The sequence below is a fragment of the Peromyscus californicus genome, unplaced genomic scaffold, assembly GCF_007827085.1.
Source record: "Peromyscus californicus insignis strain IS unplaced genomic scaffold, ASM782708v3 Scaffold_9__1_contigs__length_137607984, whole genome shotgun sequence".
In the NCBI taxonomy this organism is placed as follows: Eukaryota; Metazoa; Chordata; class Mammalia; order Rodentia; family Cricetidae; genus Peromyscus; species Peromyscus californicus.
Genome location: NW_026294617.1, coordinates 99,289,975 through 99,309,057, shown reverse-complemented (window position 1 = coordinate 99,309,057; position 19,083 = coordinate 99,289,975). Strand labels below are relative to the sequence as shown.

At 48.7% G+C, this 19,083-nt stretch overlaps 1 protein-coding gene across 1 annotated transcript in view; it reads right to left on the bottom strand.

The window, feature by feature from the left end:
• Positions 1-19,083, bottom strand: part of Abca4 (ATP binding cassette subfamily A member 4) — a 145,837-nt gene that overhangs the window by 9,667 nt on the left and 117,087 nt on the right. The window contains exons 37-48 of the mRNA XM_052730603.1: positions 18,758-18,873; positions 17,633-17,780; positions 16,226-16,349; positions 15,729-15,858; positions 13,191-13,311; positions 12,714-12,776; positions 12,153-12,259; positions 8,991-9,132; positions 5,070-5,204; positions 4,202-4,305; positions 4,026-4,118; positions 1,074-1,323 (exon numbers count right to left, since the gene is read on the bottom strand). Coding sequence (XP_052586563.1) covers positions 1,074-1,323; positions 4,026-4,118; positions 4,202-4,305; positions 5,070-5,204; positions 8,991-9,132; positions 12,153-12,259; positions 12,714-12,776; positions 13,191-13,311; positions 15,729-15,858; positions 16,226-16,349; positions 17,633-17,780; positions 18,758-18,873 — 1,533 coding nt within the window. The remainder of the gene's footprint in view (positions 1-1,073; positions 1,324-4,025; positions 4,119-4,201; positions 4,306-5,069; positions 5,205-8,990; positions 9,133-12,152; positions 12,260-12,713; positions 12,777-13,190; positions 13,312-15,728; positions 15,859-16,225; positions 16,350-17,632; positions 17,781-18,757; positions 18,874-19,083) is intronic.

The following is a 19,083-nucleotide window of genomic DNA, read 5'->3' as shown; positions in this document are numbered from 1 at the left end:
GAGAGAGAGAGAGAGAGAGAGAGAGAGAGAGAGAGAGCGAGAGCACACCAGTTGGACAAAAACATATGCATATAAGTAACATTATAAGAACTGGTCAGGTTGCATTTATATATTTAGGAATATGTGTGTATCTATATATCTCTATCATCTATCTATCCATCTATCTATCAATCATCTATCTATCTATTGATCGGTCAATCAACAGAGATAGATAGATATCAACAACAATTTTAAAGAGAAAGTGGGAGGCACCAGCCATGGTGGCACAAGCCTTTATTCCCAGCACTTGGAAGCCAAAGCTTCCATACAGTCCTGGGTTTCATATAACAAGACCCTCAAAAACAAAGTGAAACAGAACTTGTCAGGGCACCGTCAGGGGAGCAAAGAGTGGAAAGAGAGTGTTTGGTAGACAGCATTCACTGACACAAAATTAAGAGAGTAAAGACGGGCTATGGAGACAGCTCAGCTGTTAAACTACTTAAAATGCTCATCACACGTGAAGACCAGAGTTCAGATCCTCCAGAACCCACATAAATGCCTGGTAAGTGTGGTAAACTATAATTCCAGCCTTGGAAGGTGGAGACAGGTGATCCCTGGAGCAAGCTGGCTTGCAAGAGTAGCCATATTATTGGAAAGCTCTGGGTTTGATTGAGAGACCCTGCCACAAAGAATAGGAAGGAAGAGCAATCGAGGAAGATCCTGGCATCAGCCTCAGGCCTCTACATGCATATTCACACACGTTCATGTGTACCTGCACACATGTAAGTACACACACACATAAACATCACATTTATACTAATAAATAAATACCTACACAAAGAACAAATGTTTATAAAGACTCACTGAGCTGTACAATTAAATATGTCTATTTTGTTCTTTGTAAATTTGTGGATGACTGAAATATTATTAGAAAACCATTTCTGAAATGCCAGATTTTACTCTAAGGGACAGAAACCAACGATGTGTTAAAATTAAAGACATCCTGTCTGCCCCCATGTCATCCACTACTCATGTCAGGTGCTGTCATGCAGCGGGCACAGCCGACTGGCACTTAGTACCCTGGGTGGACTTGCCTGGTCGAGCGTGGTCTGAGTGACTGAGTACTCCTCGATGAGCAGGCTGTCCTTGTGGGAGATGAGCAGCTGGAAGATCCTGGCCAGGGAAGAGGAGGCGACCTGGAACTGGAGCATGCTGTGGTGCCTCTCTCTCTGCACACTGCCTGGGAAGTTGCCCTGGAAGAACTGCTCGACAGGATTCAAGTCGGGAAGCAAGTCATCCTTTGGCGATTTAACTTTCATCGTGACAATGTAGCCGTCTCCAAACCTAGCAAGTGCACAGAGTGGGCAGGACTATTGGAACTAAGGCAGTCCCCAAAGAGTACTCTCATTAGGCATAACGGGGATTACAAGCCCACAGCATTGGCCTTCCACCCACATTTAAAACTAGGAGCAAAAAAATGTTCGGCATCAGTTTCTGGAGGTCTGAATGTCTGTGTGGCGAAGTTGGAGAAACATCCTTGCTGAAGTTCACGGTGGTTACAGCCCCTTGTAGAGATCCCAAGCCCACCCACAAGGACATGGCTGGAGCACTCGGATGTGGGGAAAGCTGAATAACTTTTCTAAGACTTCCCGGGGAGGAACAAAGGCTTGGGAAGGCACTACGTCCTAAGGAAAGTTCCTGAAGGAAGTGGAACTTGGTTGTGGTTTGGATAGATCTCCTAAAGACTCATGTATTGAAGGCTTGGTCCTCAATGCAGCACTGAGTAGAGGTAGGACCTTAAGGGATGATATGATCATGAGGGTGTTCTCACCTCAAGCGTGGATGATTTCATTAGAGGTGGGGACTAGTTGGAGGAAGAAGATCATGGGGACATGTGCTTGAAAAAGGTATTCGCTCTCTCCTGGAATCTACTAAGGTAAGCAGGATTCTCTGCCACATATTACCACGGCCGTGATATTCTGCCCCAGGCCCAAAGCAAGCTGGCCAGCCTTTGCTCCTCAGTGTGGGTTTTCTCAGGTTTTTTGTTACAACGATATAAAGCACTAACAATGCTTCTCCCTTCTCCTCACTAGGTCTGCGGGCCACCAGAAAGAGTATGCATCCTTGGCTGGTGACTGTGATGACGTGTGGAGGTACATTGTGTCAGCTAAAGTTTTCTGTAAAACTTCCTCTATGGACCAGGGCTGTCTCTACAGTAAGATGCTTTTAGCCTTCCAGTTCCAGGAAATCCGCCATCCCTCTACATGGGAACACCCTCCTGCTTACCTCTGCTATCATGAGGCTACTGAGGAATGAGAGGGATAGTGGGGGGAATGTTCTTTAGCAGTTGGGCATGGGGTGTTGGTCACAGGGGTCTAGTGACCTCACATCCTCATAGCTATCTCTGTAATCTCCACATGGTGGATACTGAAGAAGTTGGGGCCCAATGCCCATTTGCCAAAGGCACCTTATATATTAGATCTTTCCGTCCTGAGGCATGTGAAGGATGATGTTTGCTATGCAACATGCTCCCATGGACTCCCCAAGATTTGGATCTCAGATAAGCTAGATTCTCTGTTCTTTTTACCAGCTAGCTTGGTAGCTTATATCCTAGGTTCTTGATAAGCATGTTAAATATATGAGATATATGAGTGACAACTATAAATCCACTCTTTCCCAGGCATATTAGGATTCAAGGAAAGATAGTGATGTTACAATAATCTCATTTTAATGAATTGTTAGCTTTATCTTATAAGCTAGGAATAATAAGGAATTATCTTTAACCATTTATATGTTGTTCAAGATTACTGGCATTATTAGTTTGTCATATAATATATGGTCATTTCCCCCGCGCCCCCCCCCCCCCCGCCCCCCCGCCAAAACTTAACCAGATACAATATTTTAGAAAAGAAAATTGGTTCTCAAGCTGTTTGGTCTTTTTTGTTGTTGTTGTTTTGTTTCATTTTGGTTTTTTTCAAGACAGAGTTTCTCTGTGTAGCCCTGGCTGTCATGGCTGTAGACTAGGCTGGCCTTGAACTCACAGAGATCCTCCCGTCTCTGCCTAGCTGTTTGGTCTCTTAATTATTCATTGGTTGTGGACTGTCATAAAACAGGCCGTGGGTCCTGGACCTGTGGGCAACTGTGGGTTGATACTAGATCAGTGACGGTGACCCTCCTACTTCCCAGGTGACCCTCCTTCTTCCCAGGTGACCCCCTACTTCCCAGGTGACCCCCTACATCCCAGGTGACCCTCCTACTTCCCAGGTGACCCTTCTACTTCCCAGGTGACCCTCCTGCTTCCCAGGTGACCCTCCTGCTTCCCAGGTGACCCTCCTTCTTCCCAGGTGACCCTCCTACTTCCCAGGTGACCCTCCTTCTTCCCAGGTGACCCTCCTTCTTCCCAGGTGACCCTCCTACTTCCCAGGTGACCCTCCTTCTTCCCAGGTGACCCCCTACTTCCCAGGTGACCCTCCTTCTTCCCAGGTGACCCTCCTTCTTCCCAGGTGACCCTCCTTCTTCCCAGGTGACCCTCCTACTTCCCAGGTGACCCTCCTTCTTCCCAGGTGACCCTCCTTCTTCCAGGTGACCCTCCTTCCAGGTGACCCTCCTTCTTCCCAGGTGACCCTCCTTCTTCCCAGGTGACCCTCCTTCTTCCCAGGTAGTCCTCCTTCTTCCCAGGTGACCCCCTACTTCCCAGGTGACCCTCCTTCTTCCCAGGTGACCCCCTACTTCCCAGGTGACCCTCCTACTTCCCAGGTGACCCTCCTTCTTCCCAGGTGACCCTCCTGCTTCCCCGCTAGGCTCCGTGAATGCCCCAGTAAGAAATCTCCCATGCTGAGACTCCTATGAGCTTCCAGGCACAAGCAATCAGCCCAGTATAGAACACCTCACCAGCCTTCTCCATCGGCCTCCAGAGAGTCTGGCCCGGCCATCACTGGCCAGTGCCTGTGGAATGAAGAGCCAAGTGTCCCAAACGTCCATGATGAACTCAAGGCCTGGTTGAACCCACAGAATGTAGTGGAAGGCATGTCCTTCCATCCGCTTACTTGTACTTGAGGTGTTGAATGGTGCCCAGACATTGAAAAGTGCCCTTCACCATGATGGCCAGCCGTGTACACAGCGCTTCACATTCTTCCATGCTATCAAGCAGGAGAGAGGACGTGAGAACGAAGATGGGGGATGTCCCGCCCTCCCCCCACCTCCCTGGGGATGGATCTCTTGCCTGTGGGAGGTGAGAACCACGGCTCTCCCTTCTCTGATGATGCTCACAATGGTATTCCACAGCATGCGGCGTGCCTGGGGATCCATCCCTGTCGTGGGCTCATCCTGTAGAGCAGGAGAGTAAACAGGGAGAGATGGACTTGGAGGTGGCCTTTCTCCATCACTGCATCCTTCCTGGGCTAACAGACATGTGTGCCATCACTTCCCAGCAAGCATGACAGAACCATGAGCTCTAGAACACAAGAGCAGAAGGAGAATCGGAGGGCCCAGAAACATGGTGTACAACTATAGATCTATGTCAGCTGTGAGTAAATTACAGTTAAGACCACAGGAATAAAGAAATATAATAATAATAATAATAATAAGAGGAGGAGGAGGAGGAGAAAGAAAGAAGGAAGAAAGAAAGACAATAGTAGAATTAGCCTTAGAAGGGGTCAGTGAGGGAGATAGCCCAGGCAACTTTTCCAGTCCCCTCTATGTCCTGTGTCCTCTTCAAACTCAGACTGCATGGACTCAGGGACTCTAGTCTGCTCCAAACTCCTGTGAGGGTCCCTGGAGCCCCTGACTCAGGTCAGCACTCCTGTCCACACAGACCTTCTCATCCTGATTTCTAACCAGATAGCAACATTCCCTGGAGCTGATGGAGCTTTCCCATTCTTTGCTTCTGGCCCCTCAGGATACTTCCCAGGCACTGAAGGCCAGACTGTGCTGTGACCAAACACTGGGTTAATTTCCTCAAAGGGGACAAGATATGAGTGAGCCAGGCAAAAGCAAACTGCTCTTTTCTAAAGCTGCAAACCCTGAACTAACTTTCCCAGCCCAGGATACGCAGCGATGCTTCAACTCTGCAGGGTACGGGGTGTCCTCACCAGTAGCAGTAGGGGCGGGCAGCCAATGAGTGCTATGGCGGTGGAGAGTTTCCGCTTATTACCTCCACTGTAGGTGCCTACCAGGCGGTCAGCGTACTGAGACAAGCCAAGGCTCTGGATACCCCAGTTAGCAACCTAGGAACATGAAAGACAATTCAGCTGTTGGATGATGAACAAGTGACTGCATCAGGCACCGGACACAGTTCAAAGCTGTTCTCAGATCTCCTCCTGCCAACCCCAGATCTGTGGCAGCAGGGCCACCTGCTGGCTGGTATGCATTAGCACAGGCTTCAAGGTCGGAAGGTCAATTTGCTTTTCCTGACCTTTGGTTTCACCAGTGTGGCTTCCTCAGTTCCGCAGCTCCCTGCTGGGAAACAGCCTTCAGCCTTCCAAAGACTACATCTCTCACCAAGAGTTCTAAGGTCTCTTTAAGAAGACAGTGCACCCCAAACTCACTGGCTCTACCCCCAAACAGAGCCACCTCTATAAGCTTCTTGTACATCTTAGGAAAAGTGTTTTGAGGCAAACTCACCCCCTATGTAGCTCTGGGACTCACTTCCTGTCTCTAGCCCTATATTTAGACGTCACTTCCTGTGAGTCTTTGCCTGGGCTGGCTGCTCTAGTGACAAGCACAAAGCTCATTCCAACAAGTGTTCCTGCTTAATTTTCCTCTCACGACTTGCTGCTCTCTAGCTCCCTGGATATTCTACTTAACCCATTGTCGATCCTTCCACTAGGCTCCATTTTGAACTTGTTGTTTGGAAGTAGTTTCAAGCCCTCCACCTCCCACCCCACCCCCAGCGTGTGGATGTCGGGGTGGTTGGTGCACGTCTGCCTCAGCACGCGTGTGGAGGACGGTAGACACCTCGGGTGCTGTTCCTCCCCTTCCATCTTGTGTGAGACAGGGTCTCTTAGCTGTTCCGCTGCGTGTGCCAGGCTAGGTGGCCCATGAGCTTTGAGGAGTCTCCTCCGGTCTCCCTTCCCGTCTTGCTGGTAGGGGCACTGGGGTTGCAGACATTCTCCGCCACAGCTGACTTTACTGGGGATTCGAACCCAGGGCCTTACATTTGCATAAGTGCTTCACCTGTCTTTGTAGCCCTCAGTGCGTCTCTTTAGCCGACTGTGATCAGTAACATTTCCACAGACTTTGATATTAAAAACATATATAGTCCCTCTTTCTCGCCTTCTTTTAAAAGGAATATTGTTTCTTTAGAATTTATCTTATGCTTTTTAATGATAAGATTCAGGTTGTACATTTTCAGCCAGGATTCTACATAAGGGATGTTGGAGCTAGGTATGATACTAGAGTATCATATCTGGGAACATTCTACATGACATTAATCTTGATCAACCAATTAACATGTTGTCTAATTTTTTTCATTGAAAAATCACACACTTACTTTGAAACCAATAAGCAACTTATACAGATGTTATTTTAGAATATATAAAATATCTCATTTCTCATTTAAAAACTTCCTCAAGGCTATCCATTGATGATTTTGGGGTTTCTATTGCTGTGATGAAACACTGTGACCAAAAGCAACTTGGGGAGGAAAGGGTTCATTTCATCCACACTTCCACATAATAGCTCATCATCAAAAGCATTTAGGGCAAGAACTCAAACAGGGCAGGAACCTGGAGGCAGGAGCTGATGCAGAGGCCATGGAGGAGTGCTGCTTACTGGCTTGCTTCCCATGGCTTGCTCAGCCTGCTTTGTTATAGAACCCAGGCCAAGTATAGCACCACCCACAGTGGACTGGGCCCTCCCCCATCAATCACTAATTAAGAAAATGCCCTACAGGCTTGCCTACAGCCTGATCTTATAGAGGCATTTTCTTAGTTGAGGTTCCCTCTCCTCAGATGGCATTAGCCGGTGTCAAGTTCACTTGAAGGATATATGGTCATTGCAAAATGATTTTCCAGTTCTAGATCCTCTCTATGATGCCTCCCTATGCAGCACTGAGGGCTGATTGTAAATAGAACTTCCTGTCTTTCCTGTTCATTTATCTATATAGCAATATGATCTTATAAATTCCTAATTTTCTCTCAATGGTTTATAAATTATCACGGCAACAAGTTACTCTTTAAATTAGCACATTTTCATTGCATGTGGCTTTGAAAGGACATATTTCTTTTTTCCGTGCTGGGAATTGATCCCCAGGGCATTGTGGGTGCTAGGAAAGCATTCTACCACTGAGCCACATGCCCCAGTCCCATAAAGGTTATTAATTATTTGATACTTAGATTGTTCCATTTGGCCATAGGAAGCCTCTTCAAGATGGCTCCTTGCGACATGCCTCATTATTTTGTTTAAAGACCTTCCCTACTTTCTAAGAACACAAGACGATCCTGCCTTGGAGTGAGTCTTTTATTTGAAGAGTCATAGTTTCCTTTAACCAAATCTGAGCATTAGGTGTGCTCAGTGCTGTTAGGGTATTTTGTGCCTGGGTCCTCTCACTGGACAGACAGACAGACACACACACACACACACACACACACACACACACACACACACACACACTCACACTATGTATGCCATATGTGCGTACACCTACATACACATAAACATGTCAAGAGTACACAGGGATATCTCCAGTCCCAGTCTACTCCTCCGAGTTCCTTCTTGTCTCCCCTTTTCCTAAAATGACATGCCACCTCTTCTACAATAAGAAAAGTAGCTCCCCAAAACATCAACACATTTGTTCATTTACTCAAGTCTATCACACACCTACAATTCTACAGAGTTGCTTTGTCCACACGCTATAAAAAGCAAATGTACCTATCAAAAGATCAGAAACTGAAGGGCTTTGTCCCTTCTGCCTTGCCCATGACTAAGGATAAATACCAACTGTCTGCATGATTCTTTAAAATAGACTGGTTTGTTCCAATTACATTCAATGCTAGGCTTTCTTCCTGTTCTCACGTTCATCCCCCATCTTGCTCTTACTGATTCCGTCTTAGTTTTGAATCTGTGGAGCATGGACACACCTGCCTGAGTCAAAGCCAAACAAAAGACTAACTGCAGAGAAGCATCATCCCCTCCCAGCTCGCTCTCACACCACTGTCCTCTGATTTCCACACTCACTGTTGTCTGGTTTACCCTCTTATGTCCTATTTGTAAAACTAAGCAGCCATACATCTGCTTCTTTATTTTCCTACTTTCTTACATAAAAGTAGCATCCCACAGCCGGGCGGTGGTGGCGCACGCCTTTAATCCCAGCACTCGGGAGGCAGAGCCAGGCGGATCTCTGTGAGTTCGAGGCCAGCCTGGTCTCCAAAGCGAGTACCAGGAAAGGCGCAAAGCTACACAGAGAAACCCTGTCTCGAAAAACCAAAAAAAAAAAAAAAAAAAAAAAAAAAAAAAAAAAAGTAGCATCCCACATGTTCACCTTCACACCTTGCCTCTTCTCATACAGTAATATTAGAAATAACATTGGCAATAAGTCTATAATAGACCACAGAGATCTTCTCTATAGCTGCATAAGACTGTCACGTGTATCACATGTATCCAGCCAACTACACCTACATATTTAGGTGGTATCCAGTATTTTACAATTGCAGGTGTAATGAATAACTTTGTGCTTATGCATTTTATACTTTGACATGTGTGTCTTCAGGGTGAATTTCAAGAATGTTGATTGCTGGGTTAAAAGACAGATGCAAAAAAAAAAAAAAAAAAAAAAAAAAGACAGATGCATGCACTACCAGATAGACTCCAGGGCAGGGACTTGCTATGTGTGTGCCTGTTTTGTTCACTGTTCTATCCAGCTTCTAGGTCAGCAGTTGGCAAATGGTGAACATGACTATTTGCTGGAATGGGTGGATAGCGTGCCCAGTTTCCTGTCTCTAAATGATAGTGCTTCCTAAAGTAGGCATAGAGTTTGCCAATCTCCCCTGTGGTCACAACAAACTGATGTTCACCTTCTCAATGTCCTCTGCTGGCACGCCCCGCAGCCTGGCATAGAGGTAAAGGTGTTCTCGGCCTGTGAGCAGGTCATCAATTGCATCAAACTGAGGACAGTAGCCCATGTTTTGATGGACATCAGAAATATTGGTTAAAATGCTGCAAGAAGACAGAGCAATTAGTGAGTTTTCCTTCATAAAGGGGGTGACCGGAGAGCAGGAGCCAGAGAGGCTTCCGCCACTGGGGCATGACCTCCATTTTAGAAATGCACACGGAATTTGGAAATCAAAGTGGGGATCCTACAGTTGGAAGCATGAACTTCAGGAGTGCTGAGTTTTAAAACTAGTCGGACCCTTCCGAGTGTCCACATCTAAGATGAATTGCCACTCAAATGATTAGGTTGGATCACCTGGCGTGAGGGCTTAAAAACAAAGGTTTAAGAGATGATCAATGGATCATCAATGGATCCTAATCCTTTCCAGACATTCGGGGAGTAGCTTGGGAAAGGTGGATGTCTCCCAGTGGAAGTCGGCTCCTTCCTCTGTATTTATTGGCAGACAGGGAGAGACAATCAGATAACTACCCAGCAGAATAGGGTTCTATCTTCTCCATCTGATGAATCCATTAGATTCCCCACTAGAAATGACTTCAACAATAACAACAAAAGTGTACATAAATTATTTTGTCTAATCACCTTCGTCTAACCCCTCATAGCTTAGGGCTTATTAATAAAGGATGGCTAGAACAGGATGGGACAGAGAGAGTCCATTGCAGTTCCTCACTGTGACAAAAGTCACTCAAGGTATAGGTTGGTCAGTTGAAACCACCCAGGGAAACAAGGAAGCAACCTTGCCAAACGCACAGGAGTTATCCCACCCGAGAGCTGCAGTCTTTAAACCTTGGCTTTCTAACTTGCAGCTCAGTTTTACCTTAGGATATCAGGCCATGTCTCACCTGTACTAAAACTGGTGTCACTTAATAACTTCCTATTACATCCCCCACTGAACCCTCTCTCCACAACTCCTGCTGTTATCACTGTGGAGTCGCTCGCTTGGTGGCAGATGACATACACTCAGTCATGACCTGGCTCTGTCTTTGTAATCTGTTTGCTTCAGATCCACCAGACACGGCCATGGAGGGCTGGGACCCTGGATTCACTGTATCTGAGTCCCAGAGGTGTGCTCAGGACTCTGGCTGCCCACTGGGCTGTGTTGAGCAGGGCTTTTTGGCAAAAAAAAGGGGTCTTAGTCAAGCAGATGCCAGGGAGCTGTCAGCAGTGTCTGTCCCCACTTATAAACTGGAACAGAGGGCTGTGAGCATCCTCACTGCGTGAGCACCCTCGCTGCATGAACACCCTCACTGTGTGAGCACCCTCACTGTGTGAGCACCCTCACTGTATGAACCCTCACTGAGTGAACATCCTCACTGTATGAACACCCTCACTGAGTGAGCACCCTCATTGTATGAGCACCATCACTGCGTGAGCACCCTCACTGCATGAGCACCCTTACTGTGTGAGCACCCTCACTGCGTGAGCACCCTCACTGTATGAGCACCCTCACTGTGTGAGCACCCTCACTGTATGAACCCTCACTGCGTGAGCACCCTCACTGTATGAGCACCCTCACTGTGTGAGCACCCTCACTGTGTGAGCACCCTCACTGTATGAACCCTCACTGCGTGAGCACCCTCACTGTATGAGCACCCTCACTGTGTGAGCACCCTCACTGTATGAGCACCCTCACTGTGTGAGCACCCTCACTGTGTGAGCACCCTCACTGTATGAGCACCCTCACTGTGTGAGCACCCTCACTGTGTGAGCACCCTCACTGCGTGAGCACCCTCACTGTATGAACACCCTTACTGTGTGAACACCCTCACTGTGTGAGCACCCTCACTGTGTGAGCACCCTCACTGCGTGAGCACCCTCACTGCGTGAATACCCTCACTGTATGAGCACCCTCACTGTGTGAGCACCCTCACTGTGTGAGCACCCTCACTGTGTGAGCACCCTCACTGAGTGAACATCCTCACTGTATGAACACCCTTACTGTGTGAACACCCTCACTGTGTGAGCACCCTCACTGTATGAACATCCTCACTGCGTGAGCACCCTCACTGCGTGAATACCCTCACTGTATGAGCACCCTCACTGTGTGAGCACCCTCACTGTGTGAGCACCCTCACCGTGTGAGCACCCTTACTGTGTGAACACCCTCACTGTGTGAATACCCTCACTGTGTGAGCACCCTCACTGCGTGAACACTCTCACTGCGTGAACACCCTCACCGTGTGAGCACCCTCACTGCGTGAGCACTCTCACTGTATGAGCACCCTCACCGTGTGAGCACCCTCACTGCGTGAGCACTCTCACTGTATGAGCACCCTCACTGTGTGAGCACCCTCACTGTGTGAGCACCCTCACTGTATGAACATCCTCACTGCGTGAGCACCCTCACTGTGTGAATACCCTCACTGTGTGAGCACCCTCACTGTGTGGGAGCACTGCTGTTCAGGAGCAGCCCGCAATGAGGCCATTCATCCTCTTCCCTGCCCTGCCTCCTAGAGGACAAGTCTGTTTAAACTCACATTATTCCAGAGGCCATAGTGACTCTCCAGAAGCCAAGGATACAGCCAGCTTTCTCTTTCTCAACTTTCCTTAGTCTGATGAGAGAAAGGATTGGCATACCAACAGCCAAATCTGATAAAGTCCTCCCGAGGTCCCTTGAATGAGGACCTCCATTCTGAAACTCAACCTAGAGAAAGGATGTATTATCCCGGGAGTTCTTAACCTGGGATCCAGAGGCTGCAGAGGGATCATGGGTATACCCCAGGACTCAATAAATTCCTCAGAGCTTTGTAAACTGTCAGGAGGGAGATAATGGGAGGCTATGGAATATTCTTACAGCGGCAGATGACGCAGGGCTCATCGGTTGCTGAAAGGAGTTTATAGCCCACAGAGAAGAAGAAGCACTGGCTTAGTGTTTCCCAGAACTTTCTAGGAATCCATGCTAAGAACACTCTTTGAGCCATACAGTGTAGTTTGGTTTCCCAGTGTGCCTCTGTCTTGTGTATTTCTTAATCACATTCTGTGGGAGGTCTCAGAGTTACTCTGGCATGTGACTGAGAAACATGGCCTGTGGGGGAACACTCTACCACAGGCAGGACAGAGCACTCACCTCTTGCCTGCTATGGTAGCATCGCCTGATGTCACTGTGGTGTCCCCAGTGAGCATCTTGAATGTGGTGGTTTTCCCTGCACCGTTCACTCCCAGGAGCCCAAAGCACTAGGAGAAAACAGAGAACAGGTGTTGCCCTAGTGACCAAGGAGGTCTCCACTGCCAGACCCCAGGCCAGTGCAAGAGCTGGAAGTGTCGTTTTATACCTGGGCTGCCGTCCCTGAGATTATTGGTCATGTGTGGCTACCAACAGAAAGCACACCTAATCCTAACTGACATGGGTGCTAAGTGTGTATGTAACACACTGGCTTTGAAGACTTAGAACAAGAACAACAAAGAAAAATGAAAAATATCTCAGTACTATTTTATAGTAATTACACATTGAAATATTTTAGCTATATTGAGAAAAATAAAAACAGTAAATTTATTCTGTTTTCTTTTTCCCTGTATCTACTAGAAAGTTTGGCTTTCATTAGATTCCTATCGTCCAGCTCTGCTAGGAGGGAGAAGATTCATGGTTAAGGGCTGGTTTTTCTCAAGAGCTAGTCTGTATGGTACCCACCTCTCCAGGACGGACTCTGACACATAACCTGTCTACGGCTGGACTGGAAGAGCCGGAGTAAACCTGGAAGGTGCAAGGAAACCGGGCTGAAGACCAAGACAGGGGTAGAGCGGGACAGTGGGCCAAGAGCAGAAGGCAGCAAAGAGTGTTTTGGGAGAAAGCCACCAACGCTAGGAGGTCACACATTAACATGGTGACAGGAGAGGAGCCACGACAGGAGAGGTGTGGAGGGAGGACCATGCGACGCACACACTGAACAGAGAGCAGATGCTGACACTCAGTTGGAGAAGCTCTTCTGGAGGCCCTGCAGTACCCAAGATGAACAGCAGGGACAGTACCATGGGAAACAGGTGCTCCTGGACGGCAAGTGACAATACAGAGATGGCATGCTTGTTGTACAGGACAACAGGATGGTCCCATGCCATGTGTGGGTCAGCTCGTACCTCCAAGATGATATTTTCCACTTGTGCCCCTCACCTTGGTTAGTTCATTTAACCTTAAGATGTCAGTTTTATTTCCCCCACTAGTAATTCTTTGTCTTTCTTCAGCCACATCATCGTCTTCATCAAAAATGGGCTCTCTAGCGGGCTCAGCGACCCTAGAGGAAGGAATGTGGACAAGATTGGGCTGGGAATGCAGTAACCATCACAATGTCCGCTTCACCTGTCATCCCATCCCCCATTTTTACTTCCCTGGACTTCTTTCCTCTAAGTCTATTGTCAAAATGGCTCCTGACAGGAGGGACACTAGGCAGAGAGGTCACGTGCTTCTGCTCAAATCAGCCCTGCATGGCAGCCCTGCCTCCTCATGCATGACTTTGTGCTTGCTGCCAGACCTCTCTGGGCCTTGCCTTCTTCAAGCATGTGAAGGGGAAGGAAGAAGGCTATCTCAGGGATGTGTGAAGATGAACTCTGAATGATGCCTGGTGGAAGCTCGTGTTGCATTATTAAAAGCTTTTCTCTGTGGCAAGTGAAATGTCAGTGAGCTATTATCTACCAGCCCTTCCTTCTTCCTGCAGCCTTCCCTACTGACCCAATGTCAAGATAGCCTTGTCATCTTCCAAAGATTTCTTGGTTCTTTGTAAGCTGTAAGTTCATGCTTCCAAAGATTTCTTGGTTCTTTGTAAGCTGTAAGTTCCAAGTCTAATTCTCCAAGCTTCCGTGTCCTGCAGGCAGGTCCCACAAGCCTTTGCCATCTGCACATTTTTAATGCACTCACTTCTCTACCAACCATTGGCATGTGCTCTGGTCCCTACCTCATGCAGGCCATTCCCCCTTGCTAGCCTCAGCATGTTCTCTTCCTTCTGCCCTGCCAAGAGAATCTTGCTCCTCTGGAAATCCTTCTGACCACCTATGTGCCGAGTGTCCAACCTTTTGACACAGATATATGACATTGTCCTCTACAAGTGCATCATGCTATACTCATAGCTCCCCTTGGATGCATGCAGCCAGTAGGCTGTAAGGTAGGCATGCCTGGCCTAGGGCTTCAGCCTTTCTCTCCTCCCTCACGGACCACATCTGATCTATCACTAACTCTTGTCTAAAGGACTTTCTTCTGATTTTCTCTATCATTGCCCAGGGCCTCCGTCCCCATCCTGGTCACTGCTGTCTCTTTTGCATATCAGCGTGAGCTCCTCTCTCACCTCCCAGCTGTGGTAAGATCATGATCACGTCACTCCCTGGTTAAAAGCCCCCAGGGACTTCATGCTGCTCTTAGACTTGAGTCCCAAGTCATCAAGATGAGGAGCACTTCACGACCCAACACCGTCTTCCCTCTGTACCCATCCTGTACCCCCTCCCCTTCCTGTTCCATGACTCCCTGGGAGTTCCTTCATCCCATGCTTTACTCTTACTCTCTGGGGCTACTGTACTTTTGTGCAGGCCTTGTCCTCTCCCCAGAGCATCCTTTCTTCCTTCTTTCCTTCCACTCTCTGTGCTTGTTAATCATCGGTGTGGGTGTAGGTGTTGAGTGTCTGGAAACCAGGCCTCTCTGATCCTCTAGGGCTCACTTAATTGTGGCAGTATCATAGTTTAAAACGACTTAGTTTTGGAAATCAACTCTCTTCCCCTCTTCTCTTTTAAACCTTATGGACAACACTTTTGAGGGGTCTGCAAAGAGCTGGGAGGCCCACCCATAGGTTCTCACAGTCTGGCCCATAACTGAAGCACCACTGACTGTTTATTCCATGTGTGTTGATTTCTTTTCTTTCTCAGCCCTCTCAACCCCGTCATTAGGGAAGTAGGTTATTTTTAAGCACCCAGCCTGGAGACCCTTTTATTTACATGTTATCAAACTCACCCCGAGAGAAGGAAAGGTTAAGAAACAACAAGAAAATTGTCATAAAAGTTCTTAGGGAGGGCCTGGGCGATTGCGACTCAGGGCCCTGGGTGTGTGGCCCTCTGAAGGGGTTGTCAGCATGAGGCAGGCAGGGCTGGAGAAGAGCCTGGGGAAGAATGGCGAGGCAGGAGCATGAGCTGGCTGAGCTGATCTTTGAGATGTTCTGGAAATTCTAGGGTTGGCAAACATCTTGCTTGGAGATGGGCATGGAGGCTGGATTGCTTTCTTTCTCTTCTCCCTAGGTCCCCGGCTGTCCTCACCCATCACCAGGACCCAAAGGGACTCCTGCACTCCACGTTCCAGCTAGCAAGGGAGTTTGTTTTGTCTCACTCCTCATAGGTCAAAACCCTGCTTCCTCATATCTTGGATATTCCACAGTAATCCTTATTTACAGTGCTAGCATCCAGTTTAAGACAGGGATGTGGTAACGATACAAGAAGGTTAAGTATTAGTAACTGAAATGAAACCATTATAGTTCTAAAAGTTTGAAGAAGAGACTTGTCTCAAATTCTAACAGGCCCATTTTAACTCTTCTCTCCTGTAGTATGCAGAACAAGTAGGCCTTAAGAATGAAGAAAAAAAAAATCAGAATGCAGTTTCTGAGAACCATGCTGATGTGAAGCCCAGGGTTGGAAACACTCGCTACCAGATGGCACCTTGGGGCGCAGTAAGACGTACCACCGGGTGAGGAAAAAGTGGTGCTGGATGAGGAGTGTCAGAAGGAAGTATACCACCCCTTCTATTGCCATAGCAACCAGATTCTTCCCAATCAGGTCCCACTGGAATGGGTTGGAAGAGTACTCCTCACCTGGGGATGGAAGCAAGAGGCCATTAGCGGGAATAAAGTCTGCATTAGGGCTCCCGGGCTCACCCATGAGGACCCGACTACGACCCAGATACCCAGGCCAGAGCCTAAAGGAGACCCCAAATCAAGTTCCTCTTGGCTCCCCGGGTCAAAGTTTAGGAGGGTAAAATCTTGTCCTTGGCCCCACCTGTGGCTCCCCAGCCACAGAAACAGAGGCACCCCAATCCCTTCCAAGTGGCAGCATTGTGCCTGACCAGCATTTCGGTGCCCTCCCGGCCTCTAGGCTGCAGGTCTGACATCAGAACCCTTGTAGCTTTCCCAGCCTGGATGGCTCCATGGTTGTGACTCACAGACCTAGGATGCTACCCACCAAACTGGGCATAGACGTCTGTCACAGCCTGGCTCAGTGCCAGGTCGATGAGGCCTCTGCCCAGGCAGAAGTGGGGAAAGACAATGAGCAGCTTCCTCAACATGGCGTTGAACCTGAGCAGCGTCTGAGAAGAGAAGCAGGCTGTTGAGAGTGGAGGCCGAAGCTACCTGTCCCCTTGTGAGCAGGTGGGCTCCAGGGCCTTCACAGAGCAAGGCCAGGGCCTCTGGCCTCTGGCAGCACTCAGTGCGGATGTGTGGCCACCCTCTGACCTGTGAGGAACTAGTGAGAAAAGGACAGGCTAAGGAGACACTTGAGGACACAGGCCACCACCACACCAGGGAGCTGGATTGCTGGGAGGACAGCCAGAGCACGGCACAGCCAGAGCACGGCACGGCCAGAGCACGGCACAGCCAGAGCACGGCACAGGCAGAGCACGACACGGCCAGAGCACGGCACAGCCAGGGCACGGCACAGCCAGAGCACGGCACAGCCAGAGCATGGCATAGGCAGAGCACGGCACAGCCAGAGCACGGCACAGCCAGAGCACGGCACAGGCAGAGCACGGCACAGCCAGAGCACGGCACAGGCAGAGCACGGCACGGCCAGAGCATGGCACAGGCAGAGCACGGCACGGCCAGAGCACGGCACGGCCAGAGCACTGCACAGGCAGAGCATGGCATAGGCAGAGCACGGCACGGCCAGAGCACGGCACAGCCAGAGCACGGCACAGGCAGAGCACGGCACGGCCAGAGCACGGCACGGCCAGAGCACAGCACGGCCAGAGCACGGCACAGCCAGAGCACTGCACAGGCAGAGCATGGCATAGGCAGAGCACGGCACAGGCAAAGTAGGACAGTAACCATAAGGAGTGAGGGATAAAGACAGCTCTGTAGCCACCTACTCTCCTCTTTTTTAAGGGTTCTGTCTGGCACCCCCTTCTGGACAGGGAGAAGTCAGGGGGTGTAGACAGGGCAAGTGGACTCCTAGGTTGTAAACAGAGTCATTCAGCACCAGGATTTCCTAATCCTGTCCTCAGGATTTCCTTGGGAGCAGGACAGACAGTATATGCTAGTATGTTGTCGTGTGTGTGTGTGTGTGTGTGTGTGTGTGTATTTGTGCACACACAACCTAAATCCTCCTGGGGAAACTTTCTAGCTTTAATCTAAAAAGTTAGAATCATGAGTGAATATATATAGCTTAAAGAAGAGGCGCACAGAACCATGGCTCTCAGAGCACATAAATCAAGAGGCAAGAGAAGGGAGTATGCCGGGGGAGGGGAGGGGAGGCAGCCCTGCTCATCTGTGCACATAAATCTGCATGCACAGTGTTTGCCATGGCTCTGGGAACCGGTGAATCTGCTCTAACATCCTACTAATTAAACCAAGGAGCCAAGAAAGCTCTGCTCACCCGGTTATTCTCAAACAATTCCAGGACGAAGGTGATGGCGCTGCTGTTGATGCCGATGAACAGGTTAGCACAGGCCAAAGCCACATAGGCTGTGCTGGGGACGTCAAACAGGAAGGATGCTGGGTACATCATGGGGATGACTGCCCATCTGTGTGAGATGACACAGCTCAGAGGGAGAGAGTTCCAAGACCCATCCTGTTAACTAGACCTCTTTATACCAGGTGACATATTTGAACTGGCTGGGGTCCCAGGGAGAGAAAGGAAACACTTCATTGGTTTTTGTGCCTCATCTTCAAAAGGAGCCGATGATGCTTGCCCTGACCATCTCATGAGTTTTATGAGGAGCAAATGAGGCAGGAGCTATGTGTGAACTTTACAAGCCATAAAGCTCAGAGGCCACCCATGGCAATGCTCTCTACTGCAGGGAAAGCAGAACTGAAGGTCCCAAGAACTCATCTTCACAGCTCATTTCATAGTTCACAGTCAAGCTGGCTTCTGAGTCCATTTTCAAGAGAGATGAATGGAGGCCATTGTTCTGGGATGAATGGAGGCCATTGTTCTGGTAAGACTCTGCTCTCTACGTAAGGAAGAGCCAACCATCATCTTTTTTATAGACAAGGAGCCTGAGGTCCAGTTAAACGGATTATCTGCCCACAGTTAAACCTATAGCAAGCGGTAGTCCAGGGTTACAAAGCTGTGCCCTGTGCTCCGTAATTCGATTGGATTTGCTCTCTACGTCATCTTCTAGCCTGATATGGGGGTAGTGTTATGGCCTGGAATCTTCTTTGGTAGGCAGACAATTCTTGGCAAGCACAGAGAGAGACACCACACTGGGCAGCTTGCCCACAGAGGGAATGGAAATCAGAGCTGGGGAGGAAGTGGAGAGAGATCGAGTCCCAGACTTTGATCAAGGCGACAGTTGGAAGTGAAGAAGATTCAGACTATCTCTTTCCCTGAATGGACTAGGACTCAGAATTACATGGCCGGGGTGAGCCAGACAGATTTCTGATTAGCTCCACCGAAGCTTCTGGGGCTGGAAACTAGGCTTGCATGTGCCCCCACTACAAGAGGACCGAAGTTCACTGTCAGAAGAAAATATCTCCTCCCCTGGCCCAGACGGCTTACCCATACAGCATGAGCAGAGCTGCGAGAGCAGGAAGGTTGTCCGCAGATGTGTAGGCTTTCTTTTGAAATCCAATGAAGATGCCCACCACCAGCCCCGCACTCACAGCGTAATTCATCTTGAAGAGAGGAGACAGTATGTCACTGAAACTCTATGACCTGGGGACCAGGGCTCCTCCAGGTCCTGTGGTCTGGGATTGAATCCACTTGTCTAAACAGTTTTTGGTTAGTAGATACAGAGTTAAGATATAGGTTAAGCTGTTCATAGTTCACTTACAATCTCTTTTCTACTCCTGTTCAAAGGCCATCAGTCTGTATCTTTGCAAAGG